General features: G+C 39.8%; 1 protein-coding gene across 4 annotated transcripts in view; it reads right to left on the bottom strand.

The window, feature by feature from the left end:
- Positions 1-912: 912 nt before the first annotated feature.
- Positions 913-25,696, bottom strand: part of LOC122165160 (transformation/transcription domain associated protein) — a 74,323-nt gene continuing 49,539 nt past the window's right edge. For 2 of the 4 annotated variants that reach the window (XM_042827898.1, XM_042827896.1), the window contains exons 58-71: positions 24,246-24,441; positions 23,735-24,000; positions 22,945-23,045; positions 20,086-20,287; positions 18,880-19,044; positions 17,252-17,342; positions 16,003-16,202; positions 15,244-15,505; positions 9,266-9,491; positions 8,493-8,710; positions 6,605-6,789; positions 4,284-4,487; positions 3,264-3,458; positions 913-2,115 (exon numbers count right to left, since the gene is read on the bottom strand). In XM_042827898.1, coding sequence (XP_042683832.1) covers positions 1,831-2,115; positions 3,264-3,458; positions 4,284-4,487; positions 6,605-6,789; positions 8,493-8,710; positions 9,266-9,491; positions 15,244-15,505; positions 16,003-16,202; positions 17,252-17,342; positions 18,880-19,044; positions 20,086-20,287; positions 22,945-23,045; positions 23,735-24,000; positions 24,246-24,441 — 2,796 coding nt within the window. In that variant the 3' untranslated portion in view covers positions 913-1,830. Of the gene's footprint in view, positions 2,116-3,263; positions 3,459-4,283; positions 4,488-6,604; positions 6,790-8,492; positions 8,711-9,265; positions 9,492-15,243; positions 15,506-16,002; positions 16,203-17,251; positions 17,343-18,879; positions 19,045-20,085; positions 20,288-22,944; positions 23,046-23,734; positions 24,001-24,212; positions 24,442-25,696 lie in introns of all 4 variants that reach the window. The other 2 variants (XM_042827895.1, XM_042827894.1) reach the window with 1 other exon arrangement.

Genomic DNA, 25,696 nt, shown 5'->3' on the forward strand with positions numbered 1-25,696 from the left:
CCTGTCCATCAGCTTCACTTCTCCATGCCAGGTTCAGTGCTGCTGAGTTGTTAGCAGTACCTTTGTGTAAGAGGACCAGCAGATGGAGGCGCGCACCCCCTGCACATCGCTGACATAAGCCTGTGTCAGTTGATCGGTTCTGCTCACAGCTGCAAAGACAAAAGGAACGGGTTATTTTGCATCTCTGTTACAGACCTGTGGAATGCATATGTTCTATTCCCCCCAAATGACGACTTGATTGCAGTCTTACCTACTGCAGGCCTTGATCTGCAGGTAGCCACCAAGTTAGATGCTGATCACCCAGCTCTCCCAGCCAGAAGTCAGACTGCCTTGTAGAAATTCCTCTTCCCTCGGAGACAGTACACTGATGAACAGTAGTGATTAACTTCAATTTTGCAACTCATGTTTCTCAGAAATATCTGAAGAATCTTTTGACATCTTATTAATTTTTTTTTTAAATAAAAAGAGAAAGATCCATTCTTTACTATGGTTCAAAGCCATGTTTCTATGGAAGTTGCAGAAAACCCCTAATAGAGTTCATCTCCATCTGTCATCTTGACCTCTGAGCAATTACTTGCAGGTATGACATAGGCTGTTCTGTTTAAAGACAGATGATTAATAAACAGACTGTTACCACACCGGCTTAGCAAGAAAGCCTGCACACTGCAGAAATCCTTGCCATACACATATTTCCTAGTTGCAGCTCTTCCAAAAACAGACTGCTCAACAGCATACACGTAACACACATCTCAGAAATGCAGCTCTCACCTTTGATGCTCAGGCTATTTTAGATTGAAGATCACACTTGCTTTTGGGTCTTTTCAACTTCTGCCATAGCACTCTATTAAATCTACCAATGAATGTCAGAGAGTTTTTTAAAATATTTATTTTGAAAAAATCACTCTGTACAAATTTAACATTCTCAGCACTGAGGTTTTATAAAAATGCTAACACAACAGAAAGACTCGAGTGAAACATTAAATTCCTCTCTTCTTAAATTACAAAGAAACGGATTCATTCTAAAGAAGCTATTGTAATTCTAAACATTAAAAAAGAGATTCATAAGATTTATCTTCTTTATCTATTGCAGTCAAATACATGTATCAATAGATGACTTTTGCCATTCTTTTTATAAGCTTTCCCCCCACACTGTCCACAACTAAACCAAATGCCCTAAATGTATTACACTTCTACTGTACACAGCTTGTGCTCCAAGGAAACCTTGCACAATCTCACCGTCCTTTTCTCAGTGCCTAACAAAAAGATGCCTCTATACATTTGGTACAAAATTCTCTGTACAAAGCCAACTTTGCTCGTGTGAATTCCTGAAGCCAACTAAAGGAAGAGTATTTATTCGAGCCTTCCATTTGGTAATGAAGGAACAGTGATTAAGTAAAATTTCACAAAGTAAAATCCAGTAGCTGGGATTTCTGGCTGTTTTAATAATTATTATTGTATAAAAACTTCATATGCTATAGGTTATTAGGAATGGCAAACCCTAAATCTAACAGTGCTAGTTTTACAGTCCTCATCATAAAATAGGATTTTTCTGTATATTTTTAAGTTTCCTCCCCTAATTTTAAGCTATTTGCAAAAGTCATTGTTCTTTTTCCTTTTTTTTTTTTTTTAATAGGAGGAAACACACCCTCATGGAATTAAAAACAGTAAAACTGTCCTATTCCTGTAAACACAATCAAATGAAGACTGACAAAACGCAGTGTGACAGGTAAGCCAAGGTCTGATTTCTGTTTCACATTTCTTAGCGCAATATTCGGCTCACACACCGACAGCAGCAAAAAAAAAAAAAACAAAACCAAAGCAAATTTCAAGTTACAGCCAGGGGTGCCAGGCAGGATCCATCCGACAGAGATTATCCAAGCTGTTTGCAGCTGCTACCAGCGTGTTCACTTTGCTTTCTCCTCCTTCAAACTGAGCAAGATTATGCAGTCGAGTCATGATGGCAGTGACAGCTTTCTGAACGAGTGAAACCAGCTGCTGGCTGTCCATATTTTCAGGCTGTCCAGCTGCTGAGAGTGGAGAGGAAGTGTCCTCCTGTGTTTTTTTGTGCCACGCAATTATTTCATCCCGCAGCACAGTTTTTAGGATACCGTCAACCTACGTGAGGGAGAAAAATCAGACTACTGTGTTTAATCTCAACAAGCATTAGAATACATTACACATTTTAAACTAAATATTAGCCTGCTCAAGCTGCTAACATTGTCAGGTATCCAATCTGAGATAGACTTTCTGTTTGCATGTTAAAAATAAGCGTTTTTTAGCATATCTAGACATTAGGCCAACATATACATACACATATTAATTAAATTTTATAGGATTCTGTTAAGAAAAAAAAAAAGATTAATCAAACCTTAAAGGAATTCCTCTTATGTCCAGAACTCAGACAAGCTAACACAATTATAACCATGTAGCTGAAATGAGCTGGGCACCCATCACTCCAAAAAGAATAAATGGGCACCTGTGCTCTCATCTTGGAAATTCAAGGTGAGGAGTCTAATTGGGTTTACATCATCTGGGTGCACAAATTACAGACCAAGTCTGCAAACTCATCTGCGTGTACAGGCATGGCTTTGTAAAGTGGTGAATTATTTAAAAAAAGAATCTAAACTTTCTGTATTACAAAGAAAAAAAATCATTTTAGGATATTTTCCATCTTCTAAAAAGTAACTAGCTCCCACTGTAGCTATGGTTCGTTCCGTGCAGTGCCGTTCTGGTGCAAATTGCTGCCTAAGTGCAAGATGCCTCATTTTTGGAAAGCATTAGAATTTAAAAGGAAGTTAGACAATTTCTTTAGAAAACTACACCCTGCTAAGAGCTAGAATCCATCAAAGGAACAATGTATCTTGAGCATTCTGCTCTGCTAACAAAGGCCAAACACATTTCTATTCACAGTATATTACAAGATTCTAAATGATGTTGCATTTGTCATTTCACTACTTACCACTGCCAGAACATGTAGGGATTTATGAGGCTACAGCACTGAAACAATCAGCCTGAATTAACATGCTCCAACAGAATAAAAAAGAAATTCAGGGTACAATTACACCTATCTACCTCCTATTCTTTCCAAAAAGACAAAAAAGACTTCAGCTGCTTTTGTGATGACCTTGGGGTAAGACTTCAAAACATAAACACGGGGTGCTCGGTTTCTATCTCAAGCAAGAAAATGCTGTTCAGCTCATTGTTTCCTAAATGATAAATGCAAATTAAGTGCCCATGGGCAACGTGTGGAAAGGTATACGAACCTTAAAGTTTGGCTGTGCAAAGCAGCGAGCTACTGCAATCATAGAGGCGGTGAGCGGGCCGGACACCCCAATGGTGGTAAGAAACTCTGAGATGTTTGGTGTGAGCCGGAACGGAACCGGGCGATTGGCATCCAGATCTCCTGTAGCATCGTTAATGTCAAAGCGGAAATAGGCCACGTTTAGCTTGCCTGTATCCTGCATGGAAAACCAGAACGCACGAAGTTTTTGAGCAAGAAGTGCAAATTGCAGTAATTCTTATCAACGTGAGTGTCCAAAAAGCTGTAATGAACATAGATGCAGTATTAAACCTTGGAAGCAATATTCCTCTAGCAGGGGTCTGGGCAGAAAGATGGCCCTTCAGTCTCCAGGCATTCAGCTCTGGGTAAGCTCTCTCTGCTGCTTGCTCCAGGTGAGAACCTAACAGCACAGCTGCACAGTGGGGATTAAAAATCTACAGTGCTGTGCACAGGACAGCCCTGAGTGCATTAAAATGGCATTAAGGCTTTAATATATACCACCTCTGCTCCACTAAGGTGGCAATCCTCATTTTAGATATTGGGTTAAAACAGAGAAATTACCATTAATAGGACTTGATGTGATGTCAATGCAAAAAAAGAAGGCATTATTTGAAAAAGGGTATTCTCCTTTTAAAAAAATTAACCTCTAAAGTTTTATTTTGTTGTGTGTTTATTTGAGCAGTTCAGCACACAGGTCTATCCAAAGCAAAACGTTTAAAGAAAGACTAAAGAGAGATTTATCATTCACTTACAGTTCCAATATCTGTGATCAACTTTACAGATTATGTTCTAAATTCTAACCACAGAAGGAAGACAGAGTTGATGGCAGCTGGGTCTGCATTATAAATCACCTACATGATGTGCAATCACGTAATCAAATGAAAACCTGCTGAAACACACCGTTAATTATATATCTCAAATTCCCATTTTGACTCAATTCAAGCTCCCAGATTTCCATTTGATCAAAAAACACAGCATGCAGTTAGGACAAAATAAAGCATACCTGAGCTATCTGCAGCATTTCAGGGTTGAGTCTGTTTAAATGAAAGATGAACTCTGCAAAGCCAATCAGGGCTAACTGAATAGTGAACATCTTTCGAAACGTCCAGTAATCTGTGGCGTTGGGGAATGTATGTAGAGCCCACTCCTTGAGCATGCTGCGTGGCACCATGTTACTCTGCACTTCTTTAAGTATATCTCTGAGAACCTATACATGAAAAATATTATTTGAAAGACAACATTTTTAGTGCAATTTTTACAACAGACAATTATGCCAAAAGCAACTACCAAATTCCACTGAACTGCTGTACGCCACTGTAGGAAAACATTCCAAACTCTGACACTTTTAATCCAACAACATTTCCTGATTTCTTTATCAACATACACGACATTTTGTGAGTCCATCCCCTGCACAGCTGCCAAATAACCTCTATCTTACAAGGCTTAAATTTTAATAAAACCAAATAAGCTGTAAATCTACAGTCAGTCTGACGTGAGAAAAGCCAAGAGTGAAAAGTTATGCACTGATTGAAGTATCTTCAAACCTTTCAAGAAAATCAGAAGTAAACTAAAGAGACATTCAGTCACAATGTAGCACTTCCTTCAGGCAAACTAATGGAAAACACTCCACTCTTTCATTTTCTTATCTTCAGTGCGAGGCGGATATGCATTTGTCAGCAATAAAATAAAATCCTCAGCTTACGTTGGAATATTGGTACGTGTTAATAGTAATACTCATCTCCAACCTCAGGCACCAGGATGCTGAACACTACTGAAGGTGAATTTTCCTTTCAGGGCTGCTCACATTTCCCACATAATGTCCTCTCAGTGAAAAATCCCCTTCCGCAGTGAAGGATGTGAACATCACACAGCAATGAACCTTGAAAGGTTCTGGAGCCTACTTCATTTCTCTGAATTTCAAAGGGTCTGGGATAGAACCTTACATAAAATAAAGCCAGAAAGTCTGCTCAGACTAACATGTTACTGAGCAGAACGCCGACCAAGAGCAGTGACAGGGATTCTTTCCATAACTGGTCTGCAACAACAGCTGAAAAGATTACTAACAGCCTCGGTTTGTTCTCATTATCAGGTGATGGTAGTCCACAGGCAGCACGAGGAGACAGCTGGCAGAAGGAAAAGTATGCACACGGATACTGCAGCAATTAGGCAGATTTTTTTGGAAGGCATTCGACAAACAAAAAAGCATAATGACAAGTTGTGAGATTACACTTGGGATCTACAAAGACTGCAACCTAAAACCTGGTTTCTTTGTACACAGCGTGGTTTACTGGAAAAGGTAAAGGATTTTATTATAGGAGATAGGGAAACTCTCTGGGTAAAATAATTAGTTTTATGTATTATTACAGCAAAATTACCTCAAAAATGTAAAGAGAGAAAATGCATTCATTTTTCTAAGTGAACAGTAAGCAATAACTTTTCCCTTGATGTAAACATATACGGTTTACCAAAATATTTCATCATTGTAGCATATCCTAGCCTAATTAAATAGAAAAAGAAACAAAGTTAGGAGATGTTCTATTGCACCAGAAAGAGTGACAGTCAAACTGACTTCAGTTCCATGGCTGTTAAAGAGTTCCATAACCTGAAGAAAAAAAATCCTCAAAATAGAAGATGTTACATAACACTATCTTCTATTTTCTAACAGAAAAGATTCTCCAAATGATGTCTATGATATACCATGTATTTTCTAACAGCTGCATTTGACATGGGACTAGCATTTGGTATAAGAATTTGCATTAACCTTGAGATAAAAACAGTAAAGTAACCATATTTATCAGAATTAGATGGAGGTTAGAGAGGCAGAAGTTGCTACTTTCCAAGTACTGTCATTCATTAGGATGAGGTTAATCTCTGTTCCTAGTTGACTCGGGTGGGATGAATCGACCCTCATTTTCAGGATGAACATCAGAAGATGAGGAAATGGCACCACATGCTCTGCTTATGCAGATTAGGAACATGAAATAGGAATGCTTTTCCCATGTTATCAATTCTCATCATTTGCTAAGAGTTATCCAAAAAAGCCTGGTAATAATGAATCCTTCAGCTGCTTCCAGCTGCAGTTCCCCAACACAACCTGCAGCAGAACAAATACAGCTTCTTGGAGGCTTTCAAAGGTACTCCAGAATACCAGTGAGGTATAAGAACTCCCAAGAACACTTACAGTAAAAACAAAACAAATGCAAACCACTTCCTTAGTGAAACACCTCCATCCTCCATCTAACGGGAGGGAGTTGAACACCTAGCAAAGTGTAGCAAAGTCCTCAAGAAATAATCCTCACTCAGACCCGTTCTATGTTCTAATACCTGGTGGCTAGCTTGAGTCCCCCGTGCTTGCACCGTAGCCAGCCTGTCGTAGTACCGAGAAATGGGGTTGTCGTGCTCAATGCCCTTCTTGGCGCAGCGCTGCTTGTAGATCTCCACCAGAGACAGAGATGAGGGATTGTCTTCCACCAGACGCATCTGCGGGGAAACGGCCACAACGCGGGGCACTGCGGGCAGGGGGAGGGGGAACAACACACCACAGTCAGTTCCCAGCCCAAGGACTCCGAGAAGAGCACGAGAGTGCAGCCAGCAGCCCTTCAAACACTACTGTGGTAATCAGCTGGTGGGTATCAAGAGAAAATTGTTATGACTATTCTCATTACTAATTCATGAGCTCAGTTAAAAAGAAAGCAAGGAAGGCAATGTATATATATACACATTTTAATTTAACTACGCGGAAGCACCTTCATTATTTTAGGAGGAAAAAAAACCCAAAGGAATGAGCACTCTACCCTTCCTACTTTACCTGCAGAAAGGAGGGCAATGTTTTGCTCTGCTGCAAACAGGTGGTGGTGAACTCAGGTACTGAACTCAGTAACGTGCTTAAAGCAATTCATAAAAAGGGGGGATAAAATCTACACGTAGCTGAGAAATAGAAGTTTAAAGTGACAGTGCTTGAAAATAACAAGGGGAAACTAAGTAAATTGTTCAATAGCAAGAAAACTTAAAGTCAGGGAGCTTTTACTTCAGGAGCAGTAAACCTGCAAAAACCCTATTTGCACATGAATGGTGCTTCACAGAGGTATCACTCTTGTGAGCCTAACACACCTCTCCCAGCACCAGCTGGTGACACCCGTGGGTCTGTTGCAAAGTGGCCTCCGGTTGCCAGCAGAATGCTCTCTCATCTTTTCCCTCAGAAGCTGTAAAAACTAACCTCAGGAATACAGGAAAAAATGGTGTTCAAATGCCTTTAAATTGTTTGATGCAATTTCTTCAATTGTAAAGAAACAAATGCATTCCACAGAAAGAGTGTTAATGAGCTCTTTCTTCTGGCTTGCTTCCATTACCCTCTGGCAGCAGAGAGAAGAATGTTCCTCAGGTTCTTTTAAATAGTATCAAACCACAAAGTACAGAATCATTTCTAAAAGGAGTGCAGTTTAAAAAGAGCAGTTTGAAGGAAAACCTTACTTTCCTAATTGTGTTGTATGAAGGACACGTCAGTGGCTTTTTTCCTTTTCTTTTCAGTCATACCTATCAAGGTATGACAAGTATCTACTGTATTTCTCACATCTTGGCCTTGGAATGATGTAAAGGTGTCTTCACACACAGATACCATATTCACCCCCCGTTAGCACAAAGCCTCTGACTTGTACATTTTAGCCTCATTAAAGCTAGATCACAGTTATGCACTCCTAGCTCTGTAGCTGCTATTTGCATCATCTCACCACTGCTTGTGAGAGCAAGTTTGCGTAAAGAGATACAGTGTGCACAGAAGAAAAGATTGATAAAGCCAGACTTTGTTAAAATTAGATCTAAGGACTCTGTAGAAAGCCAAGAGCAAAGCAGCAGCACACCTTGGTGTCTTCAGTTCAAAGTTTCCACTACCCATAATATATTTTCTGCTCGCCAGTTAAGGATTATTCAAACTGACTAATGAACAGAACTCATGTATATGAAATTAGTAAGTGATCCCATGACATTCTGAGAAGTATTTTATATTTTTATGTAGTTATTGCATAGCTACAAGCTGGAACTTCTGAATTTCTGGAAAACACGAGTGTTTAATTCTTTGAAGGCATTCCCATTACACGTGAATCACGAGCAGATCAAGTATGTTGCCGAGTGCTTCTCATTTCATCAACAAATTAACTATAATCAACACATGAGAAAGGCAACATGCACACAAGGACAGGATCCCTCTTTCCAGTACCTGTAAAAAACAGATGTCTTTTTGTAGTTTCCTTCCTCTTCTCTAAACAGGGGTTCAAAAGGCGAAGGAGTTGTAAGACACGCTCTTCTCGGCGAGACTCTGTCAGGCAGGCATCGTTCATTACCAGATAGGGGTAAATCTTTCCATTGTGGCCTCGGATATAGAGCCTCCTGGCTGCAGTGTTGTGTTTCTGAACTATCTCCACTCGGGGCATAAACCTACCAGGAGGAAAGAGAGATTAAAGCCCTTGAGCTCATCTCCTCTGATATCAAATGACGATTCAAAAACCAGAAAACAAACAAAGGAATAATACAGTGCAACTGTGAAACTATATTATGAACAATTGTTTACAATTTTATTCTCCAGTTAACACAAGGTTTCTGTCTGATAGTCAACAATTTCAGGCGTTTCTGTTTCTTTCTACTAGAAAAACAGTTCTTAAGCAAAATTAATCATTAGATGAGATCCTGATCTCTGCTTTGAAGAGTTGTCCCTCTGTGAACCACAACAGTAGAAACACTCTCAAATAACATCAACATTAAACAAACCCAACATAACTGTCAGATAGCAGTCGAGCTGTGCTGTGAGGCAATGTGACATCACCGAAGGAGGATAAAGGAGCAACTTGGGCTGTTACAACAAAGCATGACTGTATACATTATTTCAATACATGAAATACATAGTAGCTATTTTCTGCAGCATGGATGGGAGAACATTTCCACTTTCTTCCCCATTTGCAGAAATACAACTACTCCTTCCCCACTAGAGTTTACCTGGCTATCTTGATGTAGTAATGTGTTGGCTTGGGCATCAGGAATTCTCCAGGTATCTCTACTTCAGCAGTTTGAGCTGAAAAATTGCTTAGAAAGCGGCACTTCTCCTCGATGAGGAAAAACTTGGGAAGCTGTTTAGTTTTTGCCTCCAGGATTTTGATCCACTTCTTCAGTTTGGAGATCAGATTATGAAGTTTCATTGAGCCCGGTACGCTGAAGTCAAAGTCTAAAAGAAAAAATGCACGTACAGCCTTAGCATTTTGGATTCCATATACCGCATTTAACAACCACACGTTAGAAGTTTGTGCTTGAGATGAGATTTTTTCAGCCACATGCCCTCAAGCAAAATACTTTAAGCAGTCCCCCATTCTACATACACACCCGTGATGAAGAAAACAGGTTTGTAAAGCACCGCATTGGCCTTGAATACTACAGCTAAATGGAATGCTGCCTCATAAAGTCAGCAGCTGGCACATGAAAGGGAAGGCACACTGCCACTGAAGGCTGTCACAGGGACACGGCTCCCCATGGAGCCCAAGCACGCAGTGCCACTGGCAGGTTCACACAAACACAGGAGAGATGTGGAAGAGCCAAAGCCTGACTGGTATGGAACCACACAACAGCAACAACACTACAAGAGGTGCAGGAGAACAAGTCACACAGCTCAGCGCTGTGACAAACACACGGAAGATGGCTTCCTTTGAAAGAGAATGTTGCATATTGAATATCTTACTTCTATACAAAACACTTTATTAAAATTCTAACATTATATACAGCATAAACTTATCAGAATCTACTGCTTCCAATCCACTACACTCCAAGTTATTTGCTATTAATTAGTAAACCATGAGTTCAAGAGTTTCCTGTTTTACAGCCATGAGAACAAAAATACACAGTGGAAATTTTAAATACTGTTATTGTATTTGATTATCCAGAGAGCAACCAGAGGGACTGACAGAGCATGCCACCATGAACCACAGGAGTAGATCTGATCACTCAGCAGAAGAAGAAAAGTAAGTTTAATAATTCAGAGTCCAGCACTTCAGTTTTCTGCCTGTTTCATTAAAAGCAATTTATTTATTTAAAATTAGTGGAGCCCTTCTACTTTTAAAAAGAATGGAAGAACCTGAACTGAGGATGCAATGCAGAATCCGTGAGCAGCTTCAGGACAAGAAGTAAAACTGCTGTTATGTTATCCTCCTATTGTGAACTGCAAGAAAATCCAGACCTGCTCTCCTCTCTTGGATGCAGAGTGCCAGAACAGATGTGACAAAAAGCAAAAGGACATCAAGCAAGGAGCCCAGCCTAACAGCCTCCCAGTGCAGCAGTGCCTCCTGCAGCACTGAGTCAGGGCAGACCTTCCCAGGGCAGCACACGGGTACTTTTCTGACTGAAATCCCTGCAATACACAGCACCTTCTGGGCCTCCACAGAGCTCAGCTTCCAAACACCACTTTGCCAGTTTCAGAACACAGCAAGCAGAAAAAGTAAATAAATAAACAAGCTGGAATTCTCCTGAGAACATACCACCTTAACAAGTGAAACTGCTGTTCAGCACTGCAGTATCACAATGCTGACAGACTAAATGCAGCCTGTAAGAAGCTAAACCACTCCATGGCACAAAATCCCCAGGAACATGCAGCCCAGCACCCTTTCCCACATACCCACAATACAGAAATGCCAACAGTTTTCACTGAGAGCCTTGCAGCCCAAAACAGCGACAATCAGCAGCAACACTCATCCACCTTTGTAAGAAAAAAGCCTGTGGTGAAAGATGCAGCTCCTTACGTACAGATGATAAAAATTAGAAGCATTCAGTAATCCTCCCTTGTCTTTTTCTACCTGGTACAGGCAGTGCCTGTTGCAAAGCACAGAACCACCCTCATTGGAATCCCACGGCTACCCTCTAGTGAGCACTGCGAGCACAGCATGCATGGCAGCAACAGCGCCCAGCCATCCAGCTGCTGGCTCCTCAAAGCACAGGAAAGTATCCCAAACTGCATCCAATTTGTGCTAATGTGCTTAAATGTACTACCAAAGCAGTAAAAATATGCATCAATATTACAGATTTAGGTTAATAAGAACAAAATAGTAATCAAATAGCATTAATTATGTTAATTAAACGAGTAATAAATAAGACATTTCGTTCAGCGTAGGAATAGGTCCAGTTTGTTAAAATGCCCATGCTAGGATTTTGTGGTTTTGTTTCTCAACAGCAGGTGGGAAAAGAACAGAAAGTTTAAGTCCTTCACTTGAATTTAAAAATGATAAATTTATATATGTTTTTATATATTTTTATTTTATATATATATTTCTATTTTTCATATTTTAGTTAATTAATGCTTTTAGCATCAGCAATAGCTCATTTCTAGGACCTGAGAGGTTCATATGCCAGAGACATGACAGGATTCTGCTTAAGATAACCCACAAGCCAAGGGGCGTCATCCAAAGAGCCAGGACAGCCTCCAGGACCCTGAGATATAAGCTGAACTCTGGAGAGAAGTTCAATCCCTTGTACATGTGATGGTGATGAAGATCCGAGCATTGTCCAAAAGCAAGAGCTGTCTATTATTATTCACTATGAAATTACTGTGTGCTTTCTGAAGGGGCCTTTTTAATCTCCTAAGAACTTTAGGACAGCAGCAAAAACAAGAAAAAACTCGGTGACAGTTAGGAAAGGAATAAGTCAGCTCCAGAAAATCAAGACTAGGAAGACCAGACTGAGGTCAAATGAGAAGCTAACCCCAGCCTCTTCATTTGCATTTTCTGCAGACTGTCCTAATACCTAAAAATTACAAGAGAAGTAAAGGAAGAGGTGTCTGAGCAGTGCTAGGCTTTTCTCAGCAGAAAAGAGGTCGGGGGGAACATCTGAAAGTAATGCTAGCACTTGAAAAGCTAATAGCAGAACGGTTCCATCTCCCTTTGCCCCACACTTCGCAGTGACTGAGGACTTCAAGAAGCTTCCTTCTGATTGCAGCTTCCATTCACAGCAGAGAACTCTGCTAGGTGCCACAACTCCCAATAACACTACCCTGCCTCTTAAGGGACCTTTCAGTTTTCCACCCATACGCAGCTTGACTGGAGTGAGGGCAGCAGAAAGAAGCAGGGGTCCAACCTCTGAAATCTCATCTGCCCTCGACAGAAGAGTTGAGGCCATTTCTCTCTTCCCTTTGCTGCTGAGTGCTCTCAAGGGGAAAATTTTTCTTTTTTTTTTTTTTTTTTTTTTTTTTTTTGTGCTCTTTGATGCCAAAGGTTTGCAGAGAAGGATCAAAAGAACAAAGAACAGATGCTCAAAGAGCTATGAATTCGAAGCTCCAGAAAGAAAAAAAAAATCACAGTAAAACTTGGTTTTAAAATGCATAATGCTGGGACAGAAAAAGATGGCCTAGGAGAACTCCAGCAGTCCGGTTGGATGCTGACAACATCTTTCAACTACATGAAACAGTGAGAGAGCCCCTGACAGCTCCTAACAGGTGAAGGTGCTCTGACAGCACTGGAGAAGATGACACAACCACACAGAGCTGCACGTGCCTGCAACACAGCCACCAACATCCATTCATAACCACAGACATCATTTTTCTCCTAGGCAGCTGCTCAGCATGGATACCTGTGAAATGGAAGGCAACCTCTGCATTATCTGCCCACCATCTAAACACAGGCAGCACTGAGAATCACAAACACAAACCTTGAATCTGCAGTGTGACAAATGGACGCAGCAGGCATGATTTACAGATGGTTTCTCATTACATTAAAACAGCTTTTGGAACATTCTGTGGGGTAATCAGTCGCATTCATTTAGTTATGTACTTTCCATTGTTACTGCAAACCTAATCAAAAACTTACTTTCATGTTCTACATAATGAATTAAATTGTAGAAATGCATAAACATATCGATCTGTTCAGTTTCATCCACTGTCCCGTGGTTCATTTATGAAATAGGCAAACCAATTTAACAGATAGAATAAAATCAAACCCAGCACAAAGAGAGGTAAGTGTATTAATCCTGCAGACATTCATGTTTAATTATACCTGAAAAATGAAACGTGAAACCTTGAAAAACAAAAACAAAAAAACCCACAGAGTAATTACTTACTATTAAACTCAGGCTTCATAAGGAAGTGCTCCACATTTAATCATTCAATCACTGGCAATTGTTCTTATGTTCAGGCCTTTGTTTTTCTATATGTTGTTCCACATCATTCTTTGTAAAAGTTGTGCTTGGAAAGCACAGCTGAAAACTTTACATGCTATTTACACACAATAAAGATATGCAAACAGCACATAAAAACCAAAAATCCTATTCAATTTTCTTTTTTTTTTTAAATAAAAATGTATCTGAACAGCAATTAAACATTTTTAAGGGTTTTTTGTTGGTTTGTTTGTTTTACAAATGCTCTGAAGGAATCCTTCAGGTTTCGCAGGCATGAGCCAACTGCTGCTCTCAGCCTTCAGCTGTAAAACCCCTGAAACCACAGACCCCCCCACTCGTATCTTAAAGGAAAGACATGAAAGCCAAGTACAGAAGACCTAAAGTAACTCAGAAGCACCCTAAGACTGAGCGTGCCAACATGGAGAGCAATGAAAAGCAGCTGGACTCTTACTGCAGTGCAGACATACAAAGCATTACTGAAAAACAAAAACAAGTCTAAACTCGTATTTAACGTATTTCATTTCCCCGTAAGCTGCAGTCGAAGACTCACAAAATGGTTCTGCTTTCACTTCCTTTTCCAGCAGCCTTCATCCATTAAAAATCTAATCATATGGTTCAGGACTTTCATTATCTGCTGTCATGCAACTGTTGTGCCTCAGAAAGGGCGCCATGCAGTGTATCATGTGCACGGGATATGGAGGTCATGTCTACAACTGAGCTGCTCTCACAAGATTCCCATCCGCTCACCTATTTTCTCAACGTTAGCAGTAAAATGCTTGGGGAAAAAATAAAAAGAAGAAAAATAACAACAAAAAACCACTGGAAATCTACTTGTCAAACTCCGTAAACTCTCCACGACAGCGTGGACCTCAAACAATTTCATGTTCAAGGAACTACTCATAACTGAGAATTCTAAACAGAACAATCAGTCAACACAAGATTCACGTCTGCAGAGGCATCAGCTTGATGCAGAAAGGCTGTGATTTTTAAATCACTACAAAACCAAAACTGAGTTCTAACTTATGCCAGAATCATCTGAGACAGAATCCCAGCAGGGTAAATTGAAAAGCAAATTCAGAAAAATATGAAAGCCCAGGTCTGCATAGGAATCCTATCTGTCCAGTTACAGGCAACTAATAACTTTGAGTTCTTAATTTCTGTCACATACAGCCACGTGGCCTTCACACTTCTCAGCAAATGCATCACTGCACCCTGCTGTACACAGACTTCTCTCAGAATTTTAAATCAACTTCAGATCATCTAACATGTAACACCACTGATAAAGCAAAAAGCTGCTTCTCTCAAGTGCCTTTTTTATTAGAGCTGATTAAAGTTATTGATTCAATTTACCTAACAATGATGTGAGTTTTTGTAATTGTTTTTTTCATAATCTAGTTATCCAAAACACCGGAACAATCTTAGTCATCAGAAGTCAATTGTTTTGAAAGATTCTACACAATGTTGAGAACTGGGAGTCCTGCAGTGATAATTGCATTACATTCTAGCATTCAACATAAAACAGTCACCATTACTGCCTTCATCTAAAGCAGGCGGTCTGATCCCAATTGCAAAAAAACTGCAGTGAAGTAATCTAATTTATCTTTAAACACATATGATTTGACCACAGGTTTAGGTAATAGAAATACAATAATATCCTCATTCTCTACGTTATGGTCTGGTTTTCATCCGACAACGTATGGAGCAACAAAGATAATACAAACTACTCCAGGTTGTGCCAAATGGCAGGAAGAATAAAAAGGCAGAATGCTTTCAGAGTTGAGCTTTGTGGGGAAAATCTCCCAGGAGATGAAGATTTTTTTTTAAATTACCTGTTGTGAATTGCCCTTTTAGCTTCTGGAAGACGGGGTCCTGAGCTGTCGCCTGCGCTCTCCTGGCTAGCGACTCTGAGGCTGCACTGGAAAACATGGTGGACACATTGGACACGTTCTCAAGTCCTACTCCAAAAGTGCTCACTAACTTCTTGACGAAGTTTAGTGTATGGGGAGTGATTTTGGCATCTGAAACAGCTCCGCTTTTCTCAAAGGCAACTGAATAGCACTTCGCCAAGCCCTGCTGCAGTTGTCTAAGAACCTAAAGACAAAATAATGGCAACAGAAAGTCAGGAAGATTAGGTCTTCTGATGTGGTATAAGGAAACACTGTTAAGCCACTGCCAGGTAGATAGAACTGCGTGTACCACTTCGAGAGGCAAATAAGAGAAATGGAATAGCAAGTCCATCTGCTCTCTAAATCAAATTTGGACAATAATTACCACCTGTCACAGACTGCCAGATCAAGAAGAAAACTGGTATCTGTGAAATTTAGTATAAGAGCATCATATTTCAGTTAAAGCAAAGCAACAGCTTAAATCCTAATGCTAGAGGCATTCGTCAATCTTTGGGAAACTCATATATTGCTTCCATAAATAACTAAGCTCTAAAAACTGCAATCAGAGCAGCCAGTTCTAGGAATACATCAGTTTTCTAATCAAAAATGTTTTACTGCTCAGAAGTAATCCTAGAGAAATATTTTGCAGCTAAGTTTTCCCTAGAGGATACATACATATGAAACCGTATAAAAGCCAAATACCTCTTCATGCCAATTCTCCCTGAACCAGACCATCTGATCTACAATGCCTTCCAGAGAAGACAGAAGAGTTGGGTGTAATTCTCGCTGCATGTGCATAATTCGACTGCATCTCCACATTGGTGCCGTGGCTCTGATTGGCCCAGGATCTGAGGCAGAGTGGGACTGATTTCCAACTGAACTTGGCTGTTGTTGCCCAGAATCTGGAAAGCGGAAAAGTAAAATCAATACAAAAATTCAAGACTTTACTCTTTATAAACTTGAAACGCGTCTGCATGAAATTCATGGTTCTGTTTTTTGGATTGCCCACCGAGTTTCTGAAAATCTGTCAGTTAAGAAAGAAAACTGCTTGCAGTGCTGTTCAGCACTACAGACTTCTCAAAGCTAGAGCGATGTGAACCCTCAAAATCACAGTGCTGGGTTTTACGCTGCCAAATCAAGCTCTTCAACTAATGGACAATATTTCATACAGGAGCAAATTAAGCAAACACTGCACATTTTGTCCTCCTCCCTTTTTTGGTGAGATCTCTTGCTCAACTGCAGGAATAAATACAACTGATGCCAACAACACATATATGCCAATAACATATAACACACATATGCCAATAACACTGCTGTACAGTGTTACCCATTAGTAAAACTTATCTCCTGTGTTCCAACTCCACTGCACGGAGTTCTGGTTTATCACATCATGTCCCGCTACTTCAAACATCATCATCATCTCCCAGTGATCAGAAACCTCATGTAACTCACCAGAGCAGTAATTTGTGGCAGAAATGAGAGGAAGATATGTTATCAGCTACCAATAAACGCGTAAGTGGTGATGTCAAGAATTTGGCACAAAAATTTCTCTTGCTGGACACGAATGTAGTAAAGTATTATGGCATGTGAAAGTATCATCTTCCTCCTCTGAAGGAGGAACAAAGGAAGCATTTTTACTGCTCTTCCATATCTGAAATGCAAGACTTTTCTACCTAAAATCCAGTAAAGAGTGCATAATTTTGAATAATTACAATTACACAATAATGAAGTTTAAACTCTTCTTGGTGAGCACGTTATTCAAGACAGATCCATACTTGAAGCTTCTGTGGACTTAATGCCATAGAAAAGAACTTCAATAAAGTTCATTGGAAATCTTTTCCTTGGCCTCGTTGCCGTGCTCCCTGGAGCAGCTATCTTCCCAGGCAAATCAGGGGCAGCTAAGAATAATGACCAGTTCAGGAATTCAAACAATTTCACATATCAGACTCACCGCTTTTGTAGCGCTCTCGCTGTTCTATCTTCAAGGTCAAATAGAGGGTTCTGATAGGGAAGTAGACAGCTTGCGGATAGACTCGTCCCACCTACATGGGGATGTGATGCACACGTTTCTCATTTGAGGGATACTGACTGCACATCAGACCAACACACACAGATTCTCTGTGTAAATGGGTGTAATTCAGTAATAATCCACTCCTTGTTTTAAATAACAGCTTATGGAAAACCAGGAAACTGAAGATTGTTCCAGTAACAGAAAACCAAAGAGGATGAAACGGTGACTCCCTCCACACACTGTTAAGACATTACCTAATTAGTGCTTCCACATAAATCTGAAAATAGCATAATGCCAGCGTACCTGGGCCAGCTCACCGACCTTACTCACGTACATAATGGAAGGGAAACAGACATAATGACACCAGTTAGTCTTTAAATTAGGCCACAATTCCCAGTGAGCCCCATAGTAAGTGATAAGAAAGCCCATTAGAGAGTAACTTTATTCCAGCTAATTGCAGCATTTAATGTAAGGGGATACCAATTTCACCAAAAAAAAGATGTTAGCTTCCATAATAAAACAATAATAAAAAAAAAGCTGAAGGAGATATTAACATCCAGCACCTCCTCTGAAATCTATAAATCTTTTCTATTAAAGGAAAGAAATGATGTGTCTAAGCACTACCCACAATGGAGCACATCTTAAGACATGATCAGAGACTCCTCCAGCCACAACTGCATTAAATCATGGATTTTTCTCCCCTTTCTCCCCTCCGGATGGGCACAGCAAGCCTGACAAGCTTTGCAATGGCACTTCCAGGATCTGTGCATGCTAAAAAGAGAGCTGAAACTAAACCATGAGCAGTTCCATCCCTGAAAACATACCTGACCCTGTTCACATTAAGCAATAACAAAACAGTATGTAAAAATAATCTCCCTTAGTGTAAAGGCATGCTGTGAGCCAACTTTATGCTGAGACACAGGCAACCTTCTGTTCCGATCCTGTTTTAGAGCAGAGGGCCATCAAACCTTAAAATTCCAAGGTAAGATTAATCAAAGCTCCTTTGTCTTTTCAGAGGTACAAACCGAGGAAGCCAGCTCCTTCACCTATCTCCTGAACACTGCCCTTACTTCTCCAGTCACTCGACATACTAAATTTTGAGTGTAAATTTACAGCACCTCTGTGAAGATTTCTGAGGGTAACAGTGTTAACTTTTAAACCTAAGAAAAAGAAGAAGCTAAAAAAGTCTGCTCTTTACTCACTACTTACTCACTAGAGCAATTTTTTCCCTCTGCTCTTAACACAACAAACATTTAACTATACATTCCTAAATCTGCACTATTCTGCTCACAAAAATGTAATAAAGAGATTTCCAGAGGGAAATCTAAAACATGTTAAGCAAATATGGCATACAATTACACTAGGTTTAGTCTCATTAAGCATCGCTCACTTTGAACTTGAAGTCATTCTGCTTCTAGGGAGAAATTAGCATTTATTAAATTAACAACAGTTGCAAGAAATAACGCTTTTTAAACTTTCCTAATTTGCTTTTAAAAATTGTTATATATCTCATCTTGAAGATAAAGATTACAGACAATAAATAACTACTGCTCATCTTCTGTAGCTACCTGACTGATGAGGTTCAGAAGGAGTTTGCCCTCAGAGCCAACCAAGCATGTTAGCAGCTGTGGAATCCAGGCCAACCACTGGATGGGTGGGACACCAATGCAGTACTTGTCCACTGCATCTGCCAGTGTGTTCTTATCATCATCAAAACTCAGCAGCCACAGAACCTGAAACAGAGTTTCAAGCAGACAATCTCAGGGTTTGAACAAATTCAACATGTCAATTGGATTATGCAGGGAAAAAAAAAACAGCATCCAGATAATTACTGATATGATACTGAAGTCCATTTATCTATCAAAGCCTACTTGGACACAGGAATGTATATTTATATCCCTGGCCAGTGTAGGATTTTCCCCCAGAAATAAGATTAAAAGGATGTAAAAATAAACACATGTATATTTAATGGGTGTGGTGAGGGGGTTGGGGTGGAAACTGACACTGCCTATGAGTGTGATCTTCAGAGACATTAACCTGAATGTTCCTTCTTCTGTCTAACCCTAACAATACTTTTTTACCAACAAATTTCAATGGAAACATACCAAGCACTGCCTGCTTGTCCTAAGCACTCACAACTAACTGAAGCTGTATTTGTGGACTCAACAACACGACATTTAGCAGGAGAGTACAGCTCTAATAACTGTGTTTGTCTAATGAACTAAACAGAAAAAAAGCAATACAAAAAATTCTGAAAACGAAGCACTAATTTTTTAGAAGTTTGCTGGGGAGAACAAAGATTAAACTAAAGACAGCTGACATCGTACCAGCAGTAACCCACAGTTCCTATCCCTGATGGAGTCAGAATGGCAATGCCTTCAAAACTAACCCCAGTTAAGTAGCTGGAAGAGATATTTGAATAGAGCTGAAAAAGTGGGGAAAAAGCATTGTGAATTCTATGGCTTTGACATATGGCAAGGTATCTGACTGAAATATACAGCAGAAGGACACAGTAAGTCTTACATTAACTTAACAATCCTTAAGAGTTATGCAAGCAAGGATGTTACTTGTGCCCTCCCTCCTGCTCCCCACAAAGAAGTTCCACACCCTAACATACATATCTACCTCCTAACAATCCATGATGACTTCCATGCAATGACTATGCAGCAACCATGCATACAGTTTCAGCCTCAAGTAAAGCTTTTAATCGGCACCTGGTATTTCTCCAGTCACAACAACTTGGGCAAATGAATGTTCAAACATCAGAACCTTACCTTTGCTAAATATTTTCTTGATTTGCTCTCGTTCTGATGACGACACGCATGCAGATAGCAAGTAATTGCAGACACACCCAGATGAAGCTGACGTTCTTTCACAAAGATATTCTCCAGGTAATCACCCCACATTGCCCATGCCTTCACTAGGACATCGTGCATCTGTACAGCTGCAGAGAAAGCTTTGTTTGCCTCTTCAGACCTGCATGGTGACAAGAACGAATTGAGTTTCATGCTAACAAAAAAATCCCTAAATCATGTAACAGCTTTCTGATAGGGTTCTCAATGATGTCCATAACATTGAATGGAATTTTCCCACTAAGTTCTCCAGGAAGGGCTTATGATTGCTTTCTCCTAGCTTTCCTTTATTTCAGCAGCTATGAAAGCATGGTTCATAATGGCAACAATTATGCAAATGTTTCAGATCCCCACATACTCCCTGAAAAACTAAAAGTTCCAGTGCACTGCAACTGCAACACAAGCAACAGAATAAGACTCTGGGGAAGAAATGAATAATAAATGATTGCTCAAAAACACCAGAAGGTGTTTTGACAGACCTTCCTTGACCAGAAGGAGGAGTGAGAAAAAGTAAAATTGAGAAGATAAGGCATGAGATATCTTTTGGTGGACTCCACCTTGCTTAACTTTCTCCCACCCAATCTCCAATTGATGCTACCTGGAACAAATCAGCTCTTCACCCCCAAAGCTGAAAAGTTAAGAAGTCGGGGGGAAAAAAGAAAAAAGAAAAAAAAAAAGCACAACAAAAGAAATCTAATCATACAATTCTTGGACCCACAGAAACAACAAAGCAAAGTTTGGTAATTGGGAAGTCCTCTCTGGGTTCCCTCGCGTTTCCATTTCAAGATTTGGCATATTTCACCCCAATATACACACAGCCCTCAAACTTAGGCAGTGTTTGAGGTATAAGGCTAAAGAATGAGAAAACTCACATGTACAACTGAAACAAACTTTTAAAGCATTTCAGGATTCCTATTTAATAGGAACCTTCTCTCTTTTAGAATAAGCATAGTAAGAAGCAGTACAAAAAGTAAAGTAATGCTTGTCCATATTTTTTATATCAAAATACTGGCTTGAAGGATTACAGTGAATTAAAATGATTAGCTATTGAGACAAACTGATAAGCAAGTGACTTGGTCAGTCAAACACACTCAGTGCAATGTCACACAAACACGCCGCTTTCTTTTAGAAGCTTTCTGCACCTGATGCTGAAGGTTGGAAGCCTCGTAGCAAGGCAGCAGCCTGATAAATGACTTCATATGACTACTTCCCTTTCCTAAAATCAGGACTTCTCAGCAGATCTTCTTTTCTACCTCTACTATCCATCATTCTTGACACCTGAAATGACTTCTTAAAAATGCTCTCTCCCACCTTGCTCAGCAAATGGGCAACACCAGAGGTGACCTCCAGCTGCAATGTGCTTGGCACTCAGGTCAGCAGCAGTCATGCATTCTCAGTGTCAAGACTGCCCATCTGCTCAAGAGTAACCCTCCCAACATCCCAACTCCGTCTGCAGTGCCTGAAAATGCACATTTGGGTTGTTTTGCAAGGTTAAGATGCATGTTTTAAACAGAATCCCTTATCTGTTCCACCCTAAAGAAAGATGTAGGTACAGCTTTTGCTGTCTTTTAGTTCAACTGCATGAATTTTATTTATTTAAAGTGGGGTGGAGGAAAGGCAGACTTTCTTCCCTTTACACCTCAACTGAACCTAAGCTCATTTATGACCATAAAAAAGCCCACTGCACTTTCCTTTGAAGTAATTACACTCCACATATTTAAATTTCTCTCTTGTACCCACAGAAGATGCTCATTATTTTCTGACTTTAATTTCTATTCGGGGTTGCAGTGTACAACTTAGAAGCTGATGGACTTCATTTTGAAAGTGTCTGCAACGCAGAGGCAAAAGGATGGTTCCATCTATATGCAACATTTAGCAATATGCCATTAAATACCACACACACAGAATAACACTGAGATCTGAAGGGCTGTTTTTAAGTATCACCCAATAAAATCTGACTGCTGAAATATTTTCTGTTGAATTAGAGAGATCCTCCTCAGTACAGTAAGATGCCTGCCAGCATTACAGTGAAAACACTGGAAAGCTGGTGCTGTGAAAGTAAAGCTTACACTTCAGTGTTACATTTTTGTAAAGCAAGCCATCTCCAGAACACAAAACATCAATCTTTTCAGTCCCATCTTCAGTGAGTTTATGTAACATTTTGAACCACACAGCAGATCTTTCTATGGACTCTGAACTATGCCATCACATATTTTCCTTTCCCTTAATACATACATGCAGTGAACAACAAAACAGGGAAAAAAAAAGAAATAAAGATGGAGGCTAGCTTTGTTTAGGTAGCTATAATCCTGTGGACAGAACAGGGCTTTATCCTTGGTTGTATATGTGATACTTACACTGAGATTGTAATTGAAGTAGCTTCCTTTTGTCAACTATGCTAATGTATTGGTTTGTTAGATTGAGATATCAGTTAGACATCAGTCAGTCTAACTAAAGAGTCATAGAACCAGGAAAAAAATATCTTATGCTGCAAAGCTTTGGATAAAAACATTCTCCCTGCCTCCTCCTTCTGCATATCTCTAAAAACAAACAGACAAACAATAATGGGTGTAATGGATTTGCTTCAAGTAGCTCTCGATATTAACAATCATTCCATCTTCAAACTGAAAAGGAACCACCATGTAAAAATTCTACTTCTGTATACAGCTGTGCCAAATTTTAGGCTGGGATGAACATAGGGAACAACTTTCCTGATCAAATACTGTGCTGAAATACTTCTCTCAGATGTGTGCTAACGCCTCCTCCAGCCAGCATACTTACTTGTTAATCTGTGCCAAGAACATTCCCTTCAGTGCATAGAACTCAGCAGTCATCTCCTTGGTGAAGTACTTCAGATTGGTCGATTCAATAACTTCAAGACCCTGTTAAGTGTAAGTGAAAAAAAGCCTTCTAAGATGGAGGCTTCTATTAAAATGAAAATACCATAAAAACCAGCCAAAACGTCCCCTTGAAATAGCTTGGATTTCTAACATTTTGGTTATTTCCCACTTATTTTTCATTTAAAAATAGTGTAGACTGACAATAACTTTAAGTTTCTGTTGGTCCAAGCAAAACTGATTGATGCAACAGACAACTCTCACCAGGTGATCAGTTATCTTTTCCATCTTTAAGTTTGCCTACCTTATAATTATGCATCAGAGTTTTCTGCCCACAATCACACTTTTGTTCCCTTCTTTTTAACTCATTTTCACTTCAGTATGCCAGCAAACATCACTCATGAGCAAGCCACTCAAAAACCCTAACATGCCTTACAGTTGCACGGTCCTATCGCAAATAACTGATTTTCGAAGTCCCTTCCATTGATCCACTTTGTAAGACTTCAAAATCCCTATTTCCACTTTGTATTTCTTAGTTTAACTTCTAGAACATTCAAGGGTCAAAGAGGACGATGCTTTTGTCCCTTACAGCATTACTTAACCCTAGGCAGGGTATAACATGACAAGGAACTAGATCCTGTCCCATATACAGGCACTTATTTAAATCCATACATCTGATGGCCTTCATAACCTTCCAAGTTCTAACAACAACATCAGAGAAAAAGCTGCTGTACCTGCATGCATTCGTTTTTGCCCATAACTCCCGCCAGCTGAAGGTAACATTTAACTTGCTGGCGAATCTTCTGGAAGCAGTCCACGATGGGCACAGTTGGAATTGTATGAATACGACTCAGGATATCCAAAGCCACGTTGACCAGCCCTTGTTTTCGAGCTATCTTTCCATACTGGATAATTGCCGATGCAGAAGCATGAACTCCCAGCATCGCGTTATTGGAACTGGGATCATGCTGAGAACTGTTCTCGTATGCAGTTACAATGGCTAGAGACAAAACATGACATGTTGTCACTATAAATGAAACCATACATACAGCAAAAGCTCACACAACAGAACATATGAAATTATGACTCAGTGGAACGCTTGAATGGAAACTAAATAAAAACAATCTTGTCCAAGCCAACAAAACTACTGCATATCTAAATAAAAAGAATACAAAGAACTTATTTCAAACAATGTGTTGTCTGGAAAATTACATGATGAAGGCATGCTGGACCAGGCAGTTTTACCCTGGTAATGATGCTGTCTCCACATGAAAATGCTGCTCCAGTGGGATAAATCATCTGACACAATAGGTAACCTGTTCCTCCACGTCTTTACAACAGTCTTCATATCATGCAAGCTGTTGTTCCTCCCTAGATTAGTCGGCTGCAGTCCTGCGTTTATTTGGGCTGCTTCTTGAAGTTCAATTATCTGCTGTGCTGCCTAGAAAACAGTAAACAATATAAATCATCCTAAAACACTGTACAGTAAACTGGCCAAGATCCATCTGATCAGTTCACCTTTAACTCATCAAGTAAAGAAGCAGCTACGCTGCCTGGGGACCTGTCCTTTAATTGCACAAACAACCAATAGCCAATACTTATCAAAGCAGAAAAGGAAAAGACAGCCAAAAACCACCTGCTTCAGCTATGAACAGAAATGTTATATCCAACTGCTGATCATCGGAACAGAGTTGCTATCACCAGGTACTGGTACTAAGAAACAAACAACCCAGTTGTTTTACAAAGTACACAAAGGTGCCATAAATTTTCTTCCTGAATACTTGCAAAAAGGTCACTGCCTAAATTCAGGCTCCATGCATCTCTGAACCTATCACTGTAAGAGATTCCCCCAGGAACCTCAGCATGGAGAAGTTACTTAGGTTAAAAATGGCTTGGTTTGTTTTTTTTTATAGTGACATTGCAATCCTCAGGTTAATGAAAGGAACAAACAAGAGATGGCAGCAGTCTGAATCCTGCTAAAGGCAGCAGACATTCTGCTAAACTTCAACAACCCCAAGAAAGGCCCACAAACTTTAATGGAATTTAATTATCCGTAGTACAATAAAACCAATGTAGTATTCTCTAAGCTACCTCTTGGCAGATAGCAGTTGTATTCATTGTTAATCAACCAAATAAGATAACTACTTAAAAAAAAGCCATCTAAATTTACCCAGTGAAATCTCTTGAAACAAAATAAATTAAGCAAAGTAATATTTTCCTACAATCATCTCAGTATCAGCTCTCACAACAGCTTAACCTTCATCCTACACCCATTCATCACATAAATTTAATTTTCTCACAGGTATTTAATCACATACTATCTGATATTAAAAAAAAAAAAAGTAATTACTGCAGTGCAAATTCATGGCTGCATTTGTACCTCTGTCACTCACTGCCTAATTTATCATTTCTTCATGAGGGATGTTCCCACATTAGCTGATTCTAAACGCTTGTTTTAATTGATATCTGAAAGCATTTAAATTATTTAGCAATCCTAGTCCTTTCATGCTACAAATGCCACACATCCAGAGGAGAAAAACTGGAAATACCAGAGAAAACTTATGAGGAAGTTCTGCGAGCATCAACCCAAGAAGAAATGCATCCCCTGACACCAAATCTCAGATCACACTGCACTCCGATATTCCACAATTTCCCCTTGCAGACAAAAGGGGGAATTGCAGTGAGCACTGACCTGC

Source organism: Centrocercus urophasianus, unplaced genomic scaffold (assembly GCF_019232065.1).
Source record: "Centrocercus urophasianus isolate 14NV4802_14NV808 unplaced genomic scaffold, USGS_Curo_1.0 seq_29, whole genome shotgun sequence".
Classification (NCBI taxonomy): domain Eukaryota; kingdom Metazoa; phylum Chordata; class Aves; order Galliformes; family Phasianidae; genus Centrocercus; species Centrocercus urophasianus.